Source organism: Taudactylus pleione, unplaced genomic scaffold (assembly GCF_031769625.1).
Source record: "Taudactylus pleione unplaced genomic scaffold, aTauple2 ptg000995l, whole genome shotgun sequence".
NCBI lineage: Eukaryota > Metazoa > Chordata > Amphibia > Anura > Myobatrachidae > Taudactylus > Taudactylus pleione.
Window position 1 is genome coordinate 200278 of NW_028285396.1, and position 22635 is coordinate 222912.

The 22635-nt window shown below is 45.7% G+C and overlaps 1 protein-coding gene across 2 annotated transcripts in view; it reads right to left on the minus strand.

The window, feature by feature from the left end:
* The window catches only part of B3GNT7 (UDP-GlcNAc:betaGal beta-1,3-N-acetylglucosaminyltransferase 7), a 36328-nt gene that overhangs the window by 9473 nt on the left and 4220 nt on the right, over positions 1-22635 (minus strand). Inside the window, exon 2 of one of the 2 annotated variants that reach the window (XM_088460928.1) lies at positions 22501-22579. The exons of the other annotated variant lie outside the window; for it this stretch is intronic. Coding sequence (XP_088317054.1) covers positions 22501-22502 — 2 coding nt within the window. The 5' untranslated portion in view covers positions 22503-22579. The remainder of the gene's footprint in view (positions 1-22500; positions 22580-22635) is intronic. 2 annotated transcript variants of the gene reach the window in all.

The following is a 22635-nucleotide window of genomic DNA, read 5'->3' on the forward strand; positions in this document are numbered from 1 at the left end:
CTTAGGAGTAGTCCTTTCCCTCCCCAGCAGTGCCCCAAGTAGTAGTCCGTTCCCTCCCCAGCAGTGCCCTTAGGAGTAATCCGTTCCCCCCCAGCAGTGCCCTTAGGAGTAGTCCGTTCCCCCCAAGCAGTGCCGCTGACGGCGGCTGTGTGTTTGTGCTGTGTAGTGCGGACGGCACTTATGTGCCATCCGCACTACCGCCCTGCCCCAAGCTGATGCAGCAGCACTGAATGTGCTGCTGCATGTGGTAGTGTGGGGGCCCTCTGTGTGTGGGGGCCCAGGGACGACCGCCCCTGTCGCCCCCCCTTAATCCGGCCCTGCTCAAGAGGCAAGTACAAGTGCCAGGTCGCTGCCCCACGGCCCCTGCATCTGGCTAGCAGGGTGCCAGGAACGGCACCCTACAGCCAGTATCGCTGCTGCAATGCACATCGGGGGGCGGGGCTGGCACAGGGCATACTGCCGTCCTGTTACAGCACTGCAACAGCAATATTTTGTTCACCGCAAACCCTCCTTTCAGATTTATATCACAATAACTTCCACATTTCACTGGTGGGTTTGACTAACAGACATACACATAATTTCACTATGCAGATGAATTTGTTTTGCAGCATATCCTTGGGGGAGATGAGTGGGAGGGTGAAATAACTAGTTACATTTGGGGGTAAAATAAAAGGGGCTGCACTTATTGCAAGCAAAGGATTAATCACGAAATAGTATTTTTATACAGTTAAACCTATTGTTCCCTATATAATACACATAATTTAAAAAAAACCACTTGATCCAGTATATATAATTCAGCAAGCAAATTCTGACCACTATATGCAGAGACTTCATCTCAAGTGTATTTGATTTATAATATTTTGTATTCTATGCATGCTGGTGGATTAACATTAACTCAATGATTGTGCTTTTCTGATATACACTAAGGGACTGGTTCAGAGTTGGGAGCAAAGCAAGGTGTAACTTTGCACCTGGACAAATCATGCTGTAATGCAAGAGGTGTAAATAAATTTATTTTTTCTTTTGAATGCAGGGTAAATACTGTCTGCTCCTCTATATAGCCTGCAAATGCTGGCAGCTTCACTTTTTTGCAGTTTAGAGTTCTGCTAAGATACGCCCCTCCCAACTCAATACTGAATCTGTGCAGCAAAATGGTTCTGCCAAGGTGCAAATTTGCTCCCAATTCAGTAATTGACCATTGGACACTGCAGGGAATCAGCTTCTAAGTATTTGGCCAGCTCCTATACTATACAGCTCCTAAGTATTTACTGTAGACACTGCATAACAAATACACCCAAACTCTGATGTTATCTTCTCCTTTTTCCTACCTCTTTGACCCTTCTTCCTGTACCAGCATACTCTCTTGTTTCTCCTCATTATGTCCCACACTGGCATCTTCCTGTACCAGCATACCCTCCTGTCTCTCCTCATTATGTCCCACATTGGCATCTTCCTGTACCAGCATACCCTCCTGTCTCTCCTCATAATGTCCCACACTGGCATCTTCCTGTAGCAGCATACCTTCCTGTCTCTCCTCATTATGTCCCACACTGGTATCTTCCTGTACCAGCATACCCTCCCCTCTCTCCTCATTATGTCCAACATTGGCATCTTCCTGTACCAGCATACCGTCCAGTCTCTCCTCATTATGTCCCACATTGGAATCTTCCTGTACCAGCATACCCGCTTGTTTCTCCTCATTATGTCCCACACTGGCATCGTCCTGTAGCAGCATACCCTCCTGTCTCTCCTCATTATGTCCCACACTGGCATCTTCCTGTAGCAGCATACCCTCCTGTCTCTCCTCATTATGTCCCACACTGGCATCTTCCGTTAGCAGCATACCCTCCTGTCTCTCCTCATTATGTCCCACACTGGCATCTTCCTGTAGCAGCATACCCTCCTGTCTCTCCTCATAATGTCCCACACTGGCATCTTCCTGTAGCAGCATACCCTCCTGTCTCTCCTCATTATGTCCCACACTGGAATCTTCCTGTACCAGCATACCCTCCTGTCTCTCCTCATTATGTCCCACATTGGAATCTTCCTGTACCAGCATACCCGCTTGTTTCTCCTCATTATGTCCCACACTGGCATTGTCCTGAAGCAGCACACCCTCCTGTCTCTCCTCATTATGTCCCACACTGGCATCTTCCTGTAGCAGCATACCCTCCTGTCTCTCCTCATAATGTCCCACACTGGAATCTTCCTGTACCAGCACACCCTCCTGTCTCTCCTCATTATGTCCCACACTGGCATCTTCCTGTACCAGCATACCCTCCTGTCTCTCCTCATTATGTCCCACACTGGCATCTTCCTGTAGCAACATACCCTCCTGTCTCTCCTCATTATGTCCCACACTGGCATCTTCCTGTACCAGCATACCCTCCTGTCTCTCCTCATTATGTCCCACACTGGTATCTTCCTGTAGCAGCATACCCTCCTGTCTCTCCTCATTATGTCCCACACTGGCATCTTCCTGTACCAGCATACCCTCCTGTCTCTCCTCATAATGTCCCACACTGGCATCTTCCTGTAGCAGCATACCCTCCTGTCTCTCCTCATAATGTCCCACACTGGCATCTTCCTGTAGCAGCATACCCTCCTGTCTCTCCTCATTATGTCCCACACTGGAATCTTCCTGTACCAGCATACCCTCCTGTCTCTCCTCATTATGTCCCACATTGGAATCTTCCTGTACCAGCATACCCGCTTGTTTCTCCTCATTATGTCCCCCACTGGCATCGTCCTGTAGCAGCACACCCTCCTGTCTCTCCTCATTATGTCCCACACTGGCATCTTCCTGTAGCAGCATACCCTCCTGTCTCTCCTCATAATGTCCCACACTGGAATCTAACTGTACCAGCATACCCTCCTGTCTCTCCTCATTATGTCCCACACTGGCATCTTCCTGTACCAGCATACCCTCCTGTCTCTCCTCATTATGTCCCACACTGGCATCTTCCTGTAGCAACATACCCTCCTGTCTCTCCTCATTATGTCCCACACTGGCATCTTCCTGTACCAGCATACCCTCCTGTCTCTCCTCATTATGTCCCACACTGGCATCTTCCTGTAGCAGCATACCCTCCTGTCTCTCCTCATTATGTCCCATACTGGCATCTTCCTGTACCAGCATACCCTCCTGTCTCTCCTCATAATGCCCCACACTGGCATCTTCCTGTAGCAGCATACCCTCCTGTCTCTCCTCATTATGTCCCACACTGGAATTTTCCTGTACCAGCATACCCTCCTGTCTCTCCTCATTATGTCCCACACTGGCATCTTCCTGTACCAGCATACCCTCCTGTCTCTCCTCATTATGTCCCACACTGGCATCTTCCTGTAGCAGCATACCCTCCTGTCTCTCCTCATTATGTCCCACACTGGCATCTTCCTGTACCAGCATACCCTCCTGTCTCTCCTCATAATGCCCCACACTGGCATCTTCCTGTAGCAGCATACCCTCCTGTCTCTCCTCATTATGTCCCACACTGGAATCTTCCTGTACCAGCATACCCTCCTGTCTCTCCTCATTATGTCCCACACTGGCATCTTCCTGTACCAGCATACCCTCCTGTCTCTCCTCATTATGTCCCACACTGGCATCGTCCTGTAGCAGAATACCCTCCTGTCTCTCCTCATTATGTCCCACACTGGCATCTTCCTGTACCAGCATATCCTCCTGTCTCTCCTCATTATGTCCCACACTGGCATCTTCCTGTACCAGCATACCCGCTTGTTTCTCCTCATTATGTCCCACACTGGCATCGTCCTGTAGCAGCATACCCTCCTGTCTCTCCTCATTATTTCCCACACTGGCATCTTCCTGTACCAGCATACCCTCCTGTCTCTCTCCTCATTATGTCCCACACTGGCATCTTCCTGTAGCAGCATACCCTCCTGTCTCTCCTCATTATGTCCCACACTGGCATCTTCCTCTACCAGCATACCCTCCTGTCTCTCCTCATTATGTCCCACACTGGCATCTTCCTGTAGCAGCATACCCTCCTGTCTCTCCTCATTATGTCCCACACTGGCATCTTCCTGTACCAGCATACCCTCCTGTCTCTCCTCATTATGTCCCACACTGGCATCTTCCTGTAGCAGCATACCCTCCTGTCTCTCCTCATTATGTCCCACACTGGCATCTTCCTGTACCAGCATACCCTCCAGTCTCTCCTCATTATGTCCCACACTGGCATCGTCCTGCAGCAGCATACCCTCCTGTCTCTCCTCATTATGTCCCACACTGGCATCTTCCTGTACCAGCATACCCTCCTGTCTCTCCTCATTATGTCCCACACTGGCATCTTCCTGTACCAGCATACCCTCCTGTCTCTCCTCATTATGCCCCTCACTGGCATTTCCTGTAGCAGCATACCCTCCTGTCTCTCCTCATTATGTCCCACATTGGCATCTTCCTGTACCAGCATACCCTCCTGTCTCTCCTCATTATGTCCCACATTGGCATCTTCTATGTCCCACATTGGCATCTTCCTGTACCAGCATACCCTCCTGTCTCTCCTCATTATGTCCCACATTGGCATCCAGTTTTAATATAATTGCCTTTACATCAGTAGCGGCTCCAGGCATGTGCAAGCCGGTCCGTCGCCCGGAGCGCTGTTTCCAGAGGACGCAGGAAACGCCCACCTCCCTCCCAGCACTATAGTACATATTTAAGCTCAGGTGGAGGGAGCGGAGGAGGGAAGGGGCGGCAACACAGGACAGCGCTGGGCGCAGCGCAGCCTAGCGCCTGCCCTGCTTTACATATGTTATATCTACTGATAAGTCATTCATTTGATTTCTAAGCTATGTTTTGATTGTGATTACGTAATGCCTGTAGTAATAATATCAGTTTTTACTTATTGCATCTTTCATCTGTAACTATGGCTGTTTGCTGCATTTTTCTTCTTCTGAATTTGGATCTGCAATTTAGGGCATATGCATCAAAGCTTGATGTGAAATAAAATTGTGAGATTCTGTATATATCACCAACCAATTAGCTTCTAACTTACATTTTGCAGGCTGTGTTTAAGAAATTATAGTTTGGAGTGGATTGGTTGGTGATATATATTTCACAATTTTATCTCACATCAAGCTTTGATACATATGCCCCTTAGTGTGTACATTTATCAACATAATTTATTTGCTTCATTATTACCAAAAGAAAGACTCTGAAGTAAATATTCTAAAATTCACTTGCCTACACTACAAAATAAAGAATGTATTTGCTGAAAGTGGCATACTGTATGCCCCAATTTTTTAAGGGACCCCCTAGTTGATAATTATAAAGAAAATACTGCGCTGGTGTGTCTCTGTCAGAAAATCTCAATCGATTAGGTCAATATATAATCACACATAAATTTATTGAAAATAAACACAAATACATACATATAACACTATACAATGACAATAGTAAACCTCAAATTGCCTAATCTGTGGAAGGCTAATATATTGACACTAGTAATGTGTACCATATGAATGTCCAATAGAGGTAATAAAGTAGCAGTGTCCCAAGGGTATAAATTGCTACACACAGATTTATAACCGTGATATGAAAAGAAATGCAGCACTTGATGAAATAAGTGAATCATGCAATGAAACAGTCCTGGCCCGCAAATGTTGAGGAAAAAAGGAGATCGGGATAGCACCTGTTTGGATAATTTGGACCCACTTGTAACTTAATGAACGGAGCCCCCAACCAGGGGATTTTACTCACGGAGCGTCTCTGGCTCAAAGCTTCACATAAGCTAGGTGAAGTAGCAGGCTGAGTCTCCTTGAAATGCCTGCAGCGGTCTTGCTCTCTCACTCTCTCCGCCGGCGGAGGGGAAACGAGCGGCCTCCGTGTCAAGCCAAACTGCGCAAGTTGGGAGTCTCCACGTGATCCGCCGCACCAGTAGCTGTGATGGTAATCAGGTAAGTGTAGAAGACAGCGTCCGGTCTCAGTAATGGCTGAGAGGACTTGTAGTGTAGAAAATCCAAATGATCTCCAGTACTTCCAATAGCAGATATCAAGATGCTGGATAAATTATTACAATGAGGTAAGCAGCAACGCATTTCGGCAATGGCCTTTATCAAGCCCTAGTTGATAGGCATGCTACCTTTATGGTTGGACAATGGGTGTTCTGTGAAATTATCAGACTGCTAAGAGTGGGAAGAATTAGTAAGGGTAAGACTTAGGGGGGTATCCAATTAGCCCCGATAACCTGTTTTTCTCTGCATATGCGAAAACTGTTATAGGAATTATCTTGAATTACTTTTCACCACCTCTGAGCTTGTGATAAGTTGTGCAAAACCCCTATTTTTAGCTAAGAATGTTGGGACTTCATACAGAACCACTGGGACACCCGCCTTAATGACTAATTAGGCAAAAAAAAAATTAATTAGCTTAATTTGGCCAATAATGACATGTCAAATTTGGGGTGAAAAAGTTAAAAGTGTTGGAAAATGAGTTTAAAGTAGTGGGACAGGTGTATGGAGGTGTTGTATTGGTGGGACAGGTGTATGGAGGTGCTGTATTGGTGGGACAGGTGTATGGAGGTGCTGTATTGGTGGGACAGGTATATGGAGGTGCTGTATTGGTGGGACAGGTGTATGGAGGTGCTGTATTGGTGGGACAGGTGTATGGAGGTGCTGTATTGGTGGGACAGGTATATGGAGGTGCTGTATTGGTGGGACAGGTATATGGAGGTGCTGTATTTTCTGGAACAGGTGTATGGAGGTGCTGTATTGGTGGGACAGGTATATGGAGGTGCTGTATTGGTGGGACAGGTGTATGGAGGTGCTGTATTGGTGGGACAGGTATATGGAGGTGCTGTATTGGTGGGACAGGTGTATGGAGGTGCTGTATTGGTGGGACAGGTATATGGAGGTGCTGTATTGGTGGGACAGGTGTATGGAGGTGCTGTATTGGTGGGACAGGTATATGGAGGTGCTGTATTGGTGGAACAGGTGTATGGAGGTGCTGTATTGGTTTGACAGGTATATGGAGGTGCTGCATTGGTGGGACAGGTATATGGAGGTGCTGTATTGGTGGGACAGGTGTATGGAGGTGCTGTATTGGTGGGACAGGTATATGGAGGTGCTGTATTGGTGGGACAGGTGTATGGAGGTGCTGTATTGGTGGGACAGGTGTATGGAGGTGCTGTATTGGTGGGACAGGTATATGGAGGTGCTGTATTGGTGGAACAGGTGTATGGAGGTGCTGTATTGGTGGGACAGGTGTATGGAGGTGCTGTATTGGTGGGACAGGTATATGGAGGTGCTGTATAGGTGGGACAGGTGTATGGAGGTGCTGTATTGGTGGGACATGTGTATGGAGGTGCTGTATTGGTGGGACAGGTATATGGAGGTGCTGTATTGGTGGGACAGGTGTATGGAGGTGCTGTATTGGTGGGACAGGTATATGGAGGTGCTGTATTGGTGGGACAGGTATATGGAGGTGCTGTATTGGCGGGACAGGTGTTTTAAACATTGCAGGTGCAAGTGACAGATGTATTTTTAACATTTTAAAAAATGCCCTATAATGACACAAAAATACATTACATCCATTTTAATGTACCCCTAATTTAATGTACCCCTAACTACAGCATTTATTTTGGCCAAAAAATATTGTTTTCTATAATTTTTTTACTGTTAGAGAAAAATGCATATAATAGCCTTTGGACACAATTTAAGAACCCAAAACCTTAGGATTATGGCCACTAACACACTTCTATACCATTATCCTACCTTAATTGGTTATCTCCAGTTTTGCAATAGGATAGCACGATAAACGGGAGCACGCATACATGTGGTAAGCGGCAAAATTTGGCGAATGGTCCGAAAAGTTATCTCCGGAGAAAATTTTACGTTATCGCGGCTAACTGGTTACCCCCCTAAATGGTGCATTCACCCTCTGCACTTTACATACTACATGAATTTGCATTATTTTGTAATTGTGTCCTTTAACTATACTGTAAAAAGAAAAACAATGTGTATGTCACATACAGTAGCGATACAAAATAAATGCACCTTAAATGCAAATAAAGCATGTGATCATGTTGGTGGCCAAATTGGTCACATTCAAAATAAAAATCCTTTTAACTGATAACCACATCAGTCACAGAACCTGTAATTTAAAAGTGTCAGTAATTCAAGGGAATAGCTGCAACCTTGGTAATTTTCAATAGATTACGTATTAATGGAACACTAACACTAGGAAACAATGCAGTCTAATTGTCCCACCACTTACCAGGCCAGGGCAGAGGTGTATTACCAGACCAGTAAGTGCTTGGGGGTCATTTTTCATGTTTTACTTCCTTTCCTGTTTAACCACTTATAAAAATGCCATGTTTTATTTTTATATAGCAGGAAAAAAAATTACTACTCAATGTACGTCTTTATGAGCATGTTTAAGATAATGTATCTATAAGTTCATAGTCCAGAAATTTCAAAATATGTATTATGAGCTACATGCATGTTAAGTTGCAAAGACATTGGAAAAAAATATACCTGTTATTGACATTATTACTTCCTTGAAGTCTATTGAAGAATTTGTTAATACTGGGAATCATGTCACAAGATTGTGAAACTACCTAATTGCATGTTTAGTGATGCAGGAGGTGGTACTGTATATGTCACTGATGACATACTAGGTAAGACAGCTATTAATTACTGTACAGATGATAGAAGGAAAATGACAACTGAAATACAAGACCTTCAGCACAAATGCTGCATATTGTAACACAAACTCTCTTCCAATAGCAATTTAATTGCTCAAAAAGGGAAGGTAGTTAATTTGTCAATGTCATTGTCAGCAGTGTAATATAAACGGGTCAGCATTACAACTTTAAACATTATGCTTTACCATCATGTTTAAAGGGGATTCAGTCAATATAACGGCGGAAGGAATCCTACCGTCTAAATCCCGACACGAGACTAAAGACAGGTGTCTAAATCCAGACGTCTATCTTTAGCCCGACAACGGAATCCCAACAGGATGGCTTCCCGAACAAAGGTAAGCGGGGACACTTAGTTGTTAGCCGCAGGGGAAGGGAGGGTTAGGTATCGGAACCCCCGGGGTGATTTAGGGTTAGGCACCGCCCGGGGAGGGTTAGGGTTAGGCTAGGGGAAGGGGGGTTAGGTGCAACTGGGGGGAGGTTAGGGGTAAGCACCCCCCCGGGAGGGTTGGGTTTAGGGAGCGGGGAGGGCTAGGTTTAGGCACCCCCGGGGGGACTTAGGGTCAGGCACCACCAAGGGAGTTTTAGGGTTAGGCACCCCTAAGGGATGGTTAGGGTTAGGGGGGGAGAAGGGTAGGGATAGGGGACTTACCTGTTCCGTCGGGATTATGCAAGTTCGGACTTCCGGCGTCTGCATTTTACCCGGCAGCTATTCAGCCGCCTGGATTTCATACACAACCCGTTTAAAGTTATCGTGCTGGATTCAGCTTTGGGAATAGAGTAGCAAATTATTGTGTACCTGGACAAACCATGTTGCAATACAAGGGGTGCAAATACATACATTTTCTTTTGCATGTGGGGTAAATACTGGCTGCTTTTACATGTAGCCCACAAATGCTGGACAGCTTTATTTTTACACTGCAAATTAGATTTTAGTTTGGAAACACCCCTCCCAAATCATTTACATCTGCAGCATGGTTTTACCCAGATGCACAGTTACTCGCTCAATCTAACTCTGGATCTGATTCAGAGATGGACGGAATTGCGCAGCAGCAGACAAGCGGCTGTGCAATTCCGTCCATTTCAGCCAGGCTGCTGAAGCTACCGCAGCCTGACCGGGTCCTGGCAGCTTGCGAGGCCAGGAAGTCAGAATGCACCCACGAAGACCCTGGCCTCGTCCCTCCCACAAAACGGGGGTGACACGCCCCCTTTTCCCGAAGCACTGCTTATGGAACGCCCCCGCTCCACCTCCTAAACGCTGCAGCCTGTCAATCAGGCTGCGGCTGTGATGCTCTGCGAGCGAACTCGCAGACAGAGGGCTGCATATGCGAAGTACACCTCCTGTAACCGTTGGGTTAGCGTACATCTCTAAATCAGGTCCTCTATTCCCTAAGCTGAATCTGGCCCGTAGTGCCAACACGTTTACAGTTATAATGCTTTGCCTAACATTAGTACCGTCTTGGCATACTGTGTCCCACATAACGCTGCCAACAATGTAATTGTTGACAGTGTGGTAAGCAAGAAATCATACCGAACCCCTCAAAAATGCGCACATAACAATACCTGTATGAGTTGTATAACATGTACAGAATAATAGAGTGGTGGCAAGAACAGTTCCTACAGAGGAAGTGGTACTAACTACATAAACACGTGTCCCCAAACGTCTAGCCTCCTCGCACATTAAACAGCCCTTCTAGTCGCGCCGTGACTCGGTAGTTCTGCACGACTATTTGTGCGACTTTTACAGTCCACAGCCGCTGACACTGTAACGTAGCATTTCGCATGCAGATACACCTGCAGTATATAGGCATGCCACATATATCAATCAGCAGACGCTGCTTGTACATCCTAAAGACGCACTTGAAGGTAAAAAGCTGCACGAAAGGAAGCTTGCCGCTACCAAGCCACATGAAGCTCCCGCATTATGTGTAACGCGACTTGTAGCGCACAGAGGATAGATGTATGTGGATACATCTGTACATGCTATATGGACATTGAGCACATGTAAAAAAAACATCACAAAAACTATATTTTCACAAACACCTTACATACAGAATGCATATTTGGTATTCCTTTACTCAGAGTACTAGATGACTATGGGCCTGATTCAGAGATAAATGCTAACGCCGACACAGCTGGGAATTTGTATGCAGCGGCTGTGCAGAAATATGCAAATGTCACAGCAGCCGAGATTTGTATTGAGACACCCACCGGCGGTTTTGCAAATCCAAGTGGCTGTGTACAAAGACGCAGCATCTGGTTGAAGATCAGCCGATTATAGGACTCCTGAGTAATCCTATGATCGCACAGAATGGCGGCGGGAAGTAAGATGCCGGAGCCATTTGGACTGCGTATAAGAACACAGTCGCAGGCAGAGATGCCCCAACAAAGGTTGCGACACACTTGCGTTTGAGTCATCACCTTCCCGTTGCCAGCCACGAAAGGTCCCTGCCTGTCAAACACTTTGAAAATAAATACTCACTGCAAGTGACATCGGTAATGGAACCTGACACATGCACAGTGCAAAAACAGGAAATAATATATAACACCCGCGCTCCAATGAATCTGGAGTGCAGCTCAAGAAATTGTGACCTACACACGTCACCAAGTAAGCATGAAAAGACAGAAAAATACACTTGAGCGCTCCTCCTCTGAAGTAAATACTCCCAATTACTAAAAGGCAGTTAAAAAATTTGACATAGGCCAAATTGTCTCTTTAAAAATATTTGTAGATTCTTCAGATGGAGTATTCTTGTTAGTACACTTCCTCCAACGAAAATAATAAACACGACAATGTTCTATTTCAACACACTAGTATACAACCCCTTCAGTGTCAAACAGCACCTCCAAACAAATCAAAACAAGGGATCTCCCATAGCGAAGTATTGTAAATTTATTTCACGTTAAAAATCAAGGTAAATAAAAATGGCAGCGTACCACAATCAACCTTTTCAGAAAGGCACAGTGTAAAAGCAATAGGGATTTTTTGCTTCCCTAAAAGCAGTTCACCTTTCCCTGTTAGGTGACAGGTCCCTTCAAAGGTTCAAGGTGTTGGCAAGCTCCCACAGGTGACCTGAGCATGCACAGTGCGACTCAGAAGCATGCACAGGCCACCGAAAATCGCTTAACTGCGTAAACATCGGCACTGCGTTCATCGCTGAATCAGGCCCTATGTCTGCAGCCCAGCTATGCGTCCCAAAGGAAAATAATAAACATTAAAATAAACTATTCCACTTTCTGTTTTGTAAAATATCTCAAAAAAAGGTTCCTAACAAGCTGGACATGTCCTGAAGCCTTGTCTAGGGGCGGGATGCAGCAAAGGTAGAAATACGGTCAAACCCAAAAAATGCGGGTTTGACCGCATTTATCATATGCACCAAGCCCCGGAAAGTGATGCACTCCAGGGCTTGGTTGCGATGGGTAACGCCATCTCCCATCTTCTATCTGCAGAGTGCTGTAAGAGGGTTCCAATCAGATCCCTCCCAGCACCCTCTACGGCATGTTTCAGAGGGGCTTATGGGTCATAAACCCGGAAGTCCCTCCATTGCAAAGGGACGCTCTTACCGAGAGAGCGGTCCTTTGCAGTGTTCGTCATGCATACCGGCGCTGCTAACGCCAGCATGCATGCGAAGGGTGGCGGGATGCATTGCATCTCAAATGTGACGAGTCATGCATCCCGCCCTAGGACTTCAGTTTTTAAATCACAAATATCCTTCTCCCAGATTAATTAGAGTATTATATACGTTGGGGGAGATATTTTCCCATGTAAAACTGCCCAATAATTGACTATACCCATAGTAATAAAAGGCACAGTAAGTACCATACTATTAATCAACATTTATCAAGAAGATCATTTGTTTGAGGATCTTGGAGTTTTAAATAAATAAATAAAGCATTTTTTTCTCTAAAGGTGGGTACACACCTGACAGATATATCTGCAGATGATGGTCGTTCATACACACTGAACGGCCATCATCTGCTTGTGCCCTCGGGTCCCGGCGGCCGGGAGGCGGGACCCGGCGGCGGGTCGGGGTGTGTCCCGCCCCCCTCCTCGCGGCTGCCGCTGTGTGTGTACGGGCGGTCTGCAGACATATCTGTCCAACGGCTGTGCAGAACAGCCAATGTGATATGTCGGTGAACGCTGACGTTCACCGACATATCGCGGGTACACACTGCCCGACGGGAAGCAGATACAGTGGCCGATTAAGTGATCGGCCGCCTATGTATCTGTCAATGTGTACCCCGCTTTAGTATAGTCAGCTATCGCCATCCAAAGAGTCAGTTAGCAAAAGGAGGGCTATGGTTACCTAGTCTTCCCCGTGCAAACGGAAAAATCAGCTAAATTGTTCTCTGGTGGTAACGCTTTGCATGGGTGGACTGTGTATTCCACAGCATATAACTGGCTAGTCATGTGGGCGCAGCCATCTGTGTCTGATTTATGACTGGACCAGACACGTGATGCTGAGCAGACCCGCTAGATTTATTTCTTTTGCATCCGCTGGTGGTCATCTGGGTCTGTCCACACACACCTACATTAGGGTTGCCACCTCACCCCTTTAAAACTGGAAACATATGAATTACACAGATTAGGTGGCTGGCTGATTTCAAATCTCTATTTCACCTGGTTTTAATTAACCATAGAACCTGTGTAATTCACGTGTTCAGTATTAGAGGTAAGGTGGCAACCCTAACCTACATACTGTATTTTAAATGTTTAATCCATAACTGAAGATGGCGTTAGCCGCTGTAGCCTATGGGTTACACTGCGCATAATTAATTCTCCAGAACCCTCCCCCGGCAACGGCGGGCACGCATGTGCAGTCAGTGGGACTGCGCATGCGCAGTAGCTCTAACAGCACTCCGGGCACATTGCAGGGACGGGCTCCTTCCATAGCCCATGTCCCTGCATATACCAGATGATACATCCAGGCGCTATGACCACATATTACCAGGGCCGGATTATCAATGTATATATAGATAGGTGTGTGTGTGTGTGGAAAAGAGATTGAGGTGGTTGACAGTAGGCAGTAGCTATGCCCTCCATGGTGTTAGCCACACCCCCTGTGCAGACCACACCCCCACATCACTGGTCACACCCCCGCCGAGCTGGTCTCACCTTCTAAGGAAGCACAAATAGGCCCATCAGAAAGGTCAGCTCCAGGCCCACGTGGACCTTAATCTGGCACTGCATATTGCAATGCGATCATGGGCGGTAATGTCATGCCCAGATCGCATTGCAAATGTCCTGATCTAAAAATGAAAACTGCGTGTATGTGAAACCACATTTACAGGGACAGATATGCTGGGCATACATTTATAAGGCCAGATAGTATACACTAGGCACATTTTATAGTGGCACACTAGGCACACAGTAATAGTAATAGACACGTTGGGCACATATTTATAGGGACAGATGCTGGGCGCACATCTATAGGTACAGAAATGTTAGGCACACAGTTCTAGGGGCAGATGCTGGGCGCACATCTATAGGTACAGAAATGTTGGGCACACAGTTATAGGGACAGATGTTGGTCACACAGTTATAGGGACAGATGTTGGTCACACAGTTATAGGGACAGATGCTGGGCGCACATTTATAGGTACAGAAATGTTGGGCACACAGTAATAGTAATAGACACGTTGGGCACATATTTATAGGGACAGATGCTGGGCGCACATCTATAGGTACAGAAATGTTAGGCACACAGTTCTAGGGACAGATGCTGGGCGCACATCTATAGGTACAGAAATGTTGGGCACACAGTTATAGGGACAGATATTGGTCACACAGTTATAGGGACAGATGTTGGTCACACAGTTATAGGGACAGATGCTGGGCGCACATTTATAGGTACAGAAATGTTGGGCACACAGTTATAGGGACAGATGTTGGTCACACAGTTATAGGGACAGATGTTGATCACACAGTTCTAGGGACAGATGCTGGGCGCACATCTATAGGTACAGAAATGTTGGGCACACAGTTATAGGGACAGATGTTGGTCACACAGTTATAGGGACAGATGTTGGTCACACAGTTATAGGGACAGATGCTGGGCGCACATTTATAGGTACAGAAATGTTGGGCACACAGTTATAGGGACAGATGTTGGTCACACAGTTATAGGGACAGATGTTGATCACACAGTTATAGGGACAGATGCTGGGCGCACATCTATAGGTACAGAAATGTTGGTCACACAGTTATAGGGACAGATGCTGGGCGCACATCTATTGGTACAGAAATGTTGGTCACACAGTTATAGGGACAGATGTTGGTCACATATTTATAAGAACAGAAAAGGTGGCCACACATTCATAGAGACAGACACACTAGGCACACATTCATAGGGACAGATACACATTTATATGGACAGATGCTAGGCACACAATTAAAGGACTATAATGCTACACATTTATAGCAAGATAAATATAAGGCACACATATATTTGACTATAAATGCTAGGCATACAGTATATTTGGTCCATTCAGCTCAACAGTTTAAATGGAATTGGTATGAAATACCGCCGGCCGCGTGGCCGGCGGCTCGATTCCCGACAGCGGCAGCCCGACAGGAGCAGAGTTCGAAGCAGCGGAAGCCCGACAGCGCTGGAAATCCCGATCGTGGATAGGTAAGTATTTACCAACCTAACCCCCCTAACCCTAACCCTCCTTAGGGGTGCCTAACCCTAACTTCCCCCCCAAGTGCCTAACCCTAATCCCCCCTCTAAGTGCCTAACCCTAACCACCCCCATCCCCGCTGCCTAAACCTAAGTCCCCCAGGGGGGTGCCAAACCCTAAGTCCCCCCCGGGGGTGCCTAACCCTAACCCTCCCTCCCCCTAGCCTAACCCTAACCCTCCTGGGGGGGTGCCTAACCCTAAGTCCCCCCCGGGAGCCCTAAACCTAACACTCCCCCCCGCGGCTGTCCGCTCGCGGCGCCCGGCATCCCTATGATCGGGATGCCGGGCGCCAGTCTCCCGGCGTCGGGGAAATGTGGGCGTCTACATCTAGACGCCCGGCATTTCACCCTTGCCGGGAAATGACAGTCGGGAAGCTGGCTGCCGGTATTTAGGCAGTCGGCTTCCCAATTGCATCCCGTTTAAATAGCCTGTGTTATTTTTGTAGGAAAATCTATGAGAAAAAGCTATAATTTAACTTGTCAACCTGTTGAAAACTCTAAATATACACAGTCAACTACTAATTGTTTTTACAGTGTCACAAATGGGATATTTCATGGAATGGCCCATTTATAGGAAAAGAAATGCTGAGCATAGATTTGGAACAGATACACTGGGCATATATCTAGCGATAAACCTAGAAGTTACTAAAGCTGTTACCTGCTTTTATCCAAAGCATTAGGATGTAGTACAAACCATATTCAAGTTTTAACAACCTAAGGACTGGGCACCCACACACCTCTGTTCACCTAAGACAGTCTCCTTAAGTCAATGGCTAATAGCAATAAGATCTGCCTGGAATATGCTCTTTTTCTTTGGAGTATGAGTTGTATTGTATACAGTAAAATTGATAAAGAACAGTCAAAGTGCACAAACATCAGTGTTTTTTCTTGTATTGTGTTGTTCTAACTAAGGAAGTTGTTTTATTTTACTTACAGATTGTGTACCTATCCAAATAACACTGCTTCACTTCCATGGACTGCCGTTAAACCCCATAAGTACATGTAGATCTACACATGATCTTCGACAAAAGGTAGAGAAGTGACTTCTTTACCACAAGTACACAAACAAACACACCTGGGCCAATAGAGTCAAAAGCTATTTAATCTACCAGTAATGTCTTTGGTCAGGAACAGTAAAGCTATGTGAATGCAGGGAGTACAAATTCCAAGATAGTAGTCTGGGTTGAAATTAAAACTCAATCTCGACTTCCGGTTCCGGCGCTGATATGAGCGGCAGCTAGACGGAGGAGCTCCGCTACTCACCCGCTAGCACAGCTATTTCACGGCAGACATCCAGCCTCCCATCAGTCGCTTTCAACGCTCACGATCCCCGAACCTCTCAGGCAACACAGTGAGTCCGTCCATATGCCGCCAGCGCCTGGGAAACAGCAACGCCAGCGAGCAGATCGCCGCACCCTAGATCCCAATATGGCGTCGCAAACCATGGAACAAACAATATCAGTCCCAAATTCTCCTCAATCCAGAAAAGGCTTACCCCAAGACGATTGTAATAAGTCAGAGGAATCTCTAGAATCCTCTCCCTCTCCATCCCATATGGAGGAGACGCCTGTTACTTATGACTCACTGGTACAAGCAGTCAGGGAAGCTATGGGACCCCTGCTACAGGCACAGACAGCAGACATCAAAGCCCAACTATCCCAGTTATCGCAAAGAGTTCTCACTACGGAACACAGACTAGAAGAAAAATTCCATGATGTGGCCAATCTCAAAAAATCAGTGGGGGAGACGGAGAAAGCAAGGCATCAAATTTGGTGCAAACTAGACGACCTAGAAAACAGGTTGCGCCGCAATAACTTATGTGTTGTGGGGCTACCTGAAGAAGTCAGAGGCCCGGGGCTTTATGACTTTCTACGTACTACCCTCCCCACTATGCTACACATACAAGACGTTTGCCATGACCTGGTCGTAGAGAGAGCCCACAGAATAGGGCAGCAGATATCCGATAAGGGTGCACGCCCCCGTTTTGTTCTTTTTAAATGTTTAAAATACCTCCACAAAGAGGCTATCTGGAATGCCTCAAGGAAGCGAAGAGATATCACTTGGGAAGCAAGTAAACTATTAATATTCCAAGACTACTCAGCAGAACTTTCAAAAGCGCAAAAGGACTTTTCTCCTATATGCTCTCGCCTGGTTACAGATCAGAAAAAATTTGCTTTACTCTATCCCGCGCGACTTCGCTTATATGATGGCTCTTCCTTCGTCGACTTTACATCCGTAGCAGACGCAGAAGCATTTCTCCGAGAACAAGATGAAGAAATCAGGGGACTTAACCCGGATGCAACAGAATAGCATCACAATCACTGACTCTGCCGGGTATATTCAAAGTTCACACTGGGAACCATAACGTTAGTCCCTCTTGACTAATGCCCTATGATGTTATATCGAGACATTCTCAGGTTGTATGAATCCTTTGATTTGGAAGTGACTTGTACTGAAATGCTATGTGTATTGCTAGTCTTACAGAGAGGAGAGGAGGGGAAAGGGGGAAAAAAAAAACAAGATGAAACTTCAAAGGGAATCTACCATGTTACTCATGTGTTGGTAATGTTCCTTATTGTTTTAGTTATTATTACCAAACTATGGTCTATATATTAGGAATTTACCGACTAAAGCGATATAACAGTAGCTTTAATTATGGTGGCTTTATATATATTCACTAAATGCTGCCGGTTTGGTTAGGAGCTATTATCTCTGCATTTTATTGAAATAAGTATATTATATTTGTTCACCGGATTGTCTAATTACTAAGGCCCTGATTCAGAGCCGGACGCTCTGACCAGAGTGCTCGCTCTGAATCAGGGCCCACCTCCAGTAATATGGAGCGTCCTCCTGGACGCTTCTATAGCTGTGGGTCACCACCCACAGCATATACGAGCGTGCAGGATGATGGTCGCGATGGTCTTGACCATCGCGACCATCGCCACTGCGAGCAGAAGCCAGCGATTGAGTTTCTCAACCGCAAGGCCAGGAGTGATTTTGGCTCTATCAGAGCCAAAATCACTCCCACTGACATCACTAGTGATGTCAGTGGGGCCGGCTTCTGACGGTAGGCGTTCCCTTGGGAGCGCCTCCGTCTGGCAGGCACGCCCCCGGCACACCCACCAAAGGGGGCGTGCTGTCAATCAACATCGACAGCACGCCCCCTTTGATCAGACACTACGAGCGAAGGAAAGTCCTTCGCTCGTCGCGTCTCGCACATGCGCACGACGGAGCTCCCTCCGTCGTGCGCATGCGCAGTGCAGACCATCGACCCACTTGCGAGCGGTCAGCCGCTCGCGAGTGGGTCTGAATCAGGGCCTAAGTACATAATTGTTGCTGAAGCTCTGTGGAGACGATATATCTCCGCTGACTCTAGTAACCACATTTGAATTCTTAAATGTTTGCTTAAAATTTTATGTCCCTGTCTTTGTCTGTGTTTTGTACTTCCCTTTTGTGTCCTCCCTCCCTTTGACCTTTATAGCTGTGTTTGGACATCATGTTTTCCTGGCTACTCCGGCTAAATGGCGGAATATAAGATAGGTTCATGGAATGTGGGGGGATTTAACTCCCCCCAAAAGAGGAAAAAGATCCTCCTTTATCTAAATAAGCTTAAAATTGACATTGCTCTTTTACAAGAGACACATTTAATTCCCTCTGAGATTGACAAATTGAACATTCTTAAATGGAAAGTTTTAGCATCTGCCCCATGCACATCCAAAGCCAGAGGAGTGGTGATAATGATCAAACATCACTTGCAGGTAGAGCTGGTATCTACGAAAGCAGACCCAGAGGGCCGATATTTGATATGTGAGGTGTTATTGGGGGGGAAAAAAATTTACCTTTTGTAACATTTACGCACCAAGGGGCCCATTTATTAATGATCGCATTTTGCAATGCGATCAGGGCATGCAGTACCGCCCATGATCGCATTGCAAAATGCGATCCTATCTGCCGGATGTAGTATCCGGGACATGCAGGGAGACGAGCTCCAAAAAGAGCCCGTCCCTGCGATGTCTCCGGAGGGCAGTCGGGGCTTCTGCGCATGCGCAGTCCCGCGGTCTGCACATGAGCGGCGCCCATTGCCGGCGGAGGGATCTGGCAGATCCCTCCGCCGGCTGATATGCGGTAAGTCCCCATAGGCTACAGCAGCTAACGCTATCTTTAGATAGCGTTAGCTGCTGGGGCCAATATCAGGAATGCTTCGCATTCCCGATATTGATACATTTTGCAGCATCGCATCCCCCATAGAAATCTATGGGGGAGGCGGCTGCCGGAGGCAATGGAGGGATCGCAGCAAGTATCGGAGATTCCTGCTGTGGTCCCTCCTTCATACATCCGGAGGATACTTAGTATTTGAGGTAAACCCCCGAAAACAGGTGTTTTCGGGGAATTTACCTCAAATTCCCTTTGATAAATTGGCCCCCAAATGTTTATTCAAAACCTTTTTTTCAACAACTGATTGCCCTTCTAAATCAATACCCTGCTGACTCCTTGTGTATTTGTGGAGACATGAATCTAATCTCTTTAGTACACCTAGATAGACAAAAAACTCCTAATCGAAGTCGGAAGCCCCCCAAATTGGGAATCCCAGCTTTTGCAGCCAGCTTAAATCTTTTAGATGTCTGGAGAGAGCTACACCCGTTAGAGAAGTCATATTCATGTCTGTCTGCGGCACATGGCACGCTCTCCAGAATTGATTATATGCTCTTTTCCACTGCATTGTTTCCGCTTATCACAGAAGCTGAGATGGAGCCAATTGGCCTCTCTGATCATGCTCTTTTGAGACTGGAGCTTCATGTGAATTGTGACAAAGGCAACTACAGAGTGTGGCGGTTTCCATCATACCTAGCACAATCCTTAAAATTCAGATGCAAGTTAGAAAAAGCTTGGGAGGATTATATGCAAAATAACCTTGCCCATTTAGAACCTGACCCGATATTATTTTGGCAAACGTCCAAAGCGGTTATCAAGGGCGAGATCATTTCTTACTTGTCAGCACATAGAAAAAAGCTAGCGAAACATTACTTGGTTGCACAGCAATCCCTCACATTAGCCTTTCAAGCTTACTCCACATGTAATAGTAATGGAAACAAACTCGCTTATTTAAAAGCCAAGTCCTGTTTTGATGGTCTCTTCATCAAGATGGAAAGTCGACTTACCTTTAAGAAAGTCCATAGATTCCATAAATTTGGAAATATTTCTGGGAAGTTACTTACTAACTTGCTTCGTGGTAGCAATCCCCCCACGGTAGTACATCCTCTACGTTTGCCCGATGGTTCCACTACTACCTCGGGAATTCAGGTTATGGAGGTAATGAGGTCATTTTATGAAACATTATATTCAGAAGAAAAAAATTCTACCCCCAAAGGCATATCAGAAAAGGTTTGGGAATTTTTACCACTGCCATAGGACTCTGCTTCATTTAATGACACTTTGGTTTCCCCGATATCTGAGGATGAGGTGAGCAAAGCAATAAAGAATATGAAAAACTACAAGGCGCCAGGCCCTGATGGCCTATCTGCAGAATATTATCACATACTTTCTAAAAAGATCTGTCCCACTCTCACAAAAGTACTAAACCATATTATCCGATTCAACACTATGCCATTACACTTCAATTCAGCCACCCTCAAAATCTTACCCAAACCAGGTCGAGACCTTAGTAATCCCAGTTCTTATCGCCCCATATCACTTCTCAACTTAGACTATAAAATATTAACGAAAATACTGGCGGAAAGGCTGAAACATCTCCTACCTTCAATAATTCATGAGGACCAAACTGGTTTTATCACTGGTAGGCATTCGGTGGTCAATATAAGACGCGTCTTATCAGCTATTATAGCTACTAATAAACATATTGACTCCAATGAGAAAATTATAATGTCACTTGATGCTGAAAAAGCATTTGACATGGTTCTCTGGCCACACCTATACTCTGCCTTGGAGAGGTTTGGCTTCCAAAAAGAATTTATACTTTTTCTTAAAACCCTCTACACAAATCCCTCCACACAAGTAGTCTGTGATGGATATATTTCTGCGCCGTTTTTAATTCAAAGAGGCACACGCCAGGGATGCCCACTATCTCCCTTATTATTTGCCATAGCGCTTGAACCCCTGGCAATCGCATTAAGACAATCCCCATTATACCAAGGCATTAAAGTTGGCAATGTAGATCTATGAGTCGCACTTTTCGTTGACGACATGTTGCTATTTATGTCATCCCCTTCAGATTCTGTCCCACAGGTCATAGATATAATAGAAGAATTTGGGAAATTCTCGGGTTACAAAATTAACATCGAGAAATCTGAGATCTTGGTTATTTCTGGTGACATAGCCTCAGTCTCAGTCCCCATCAATGAATAAATTCAAGATTCTAGACTCCCATATTAAGTATTTAGGGGTACAAAACCCTGCTCAAGTATCTAAATTATATTCTTTGAACTTCTCACCTTTGCTTCAGACGTTATACAAGATGATAGATCGCTGGATGTTGCTACCTCTGTCACTGCTTGGGAGACTGGCGGTAATTAAAAATATTCTTTTTCCTAAACTATCATACATGATCCAAATGCTACCCATCTCCTTAACCCGCGCAGATATTGCCCGTATTTCTAGGCTGTTTGTGAAGTTTATTTGGTCTAATAAAAAACCTAGAATAGCTCAAGCCAAATTGAAACTTACGAAGGAAAACGGAGGAGTCAATTTCCCAGACCTTTTAGGCTTTACATATGCAGTACATTTCCGATACATACTAGACTGGCTTCTCTTACGCAACAATTATACCATATATCCTTTAGACTGTGAACTATTGGCACCCTACTCGCCGGGGGCTCTTCTACACACTCCGAAAGCACTAATACCTCCAGAACATTTACATAATTTTATATTTCGCAACACATATTTGGATTGGTGGGCCATCAATAAAATCCTTAAGAGAAGCCCTAAATATTCCAAATTTATCCCACTCTGGGGTAACCCTCAGTTCCTCCCAGGTATGGAAAATCCTATTTTTAAAAGGCTGCAATTCAAGGGTATCCGGTCTACAGCAGACGTATTTGACCCGGGCGGTAGTCTTCTGACCTTTTCAGAGCTCAGGGAAAGATACAATTTTTCCCATTTCTATTTTTATTTATATCTTCAAATAAGACATTACATACATTCATTGCCGCCTCCTATGATGGTAAATCATACACAGGATCCTCTGATGTTACTAGTGTCTCGGGTCTCAAAATCCTCCTATAAGACAAAATTTTTGTACAGGGAACTAATCTCACCGAAAGATAAAGCACTCT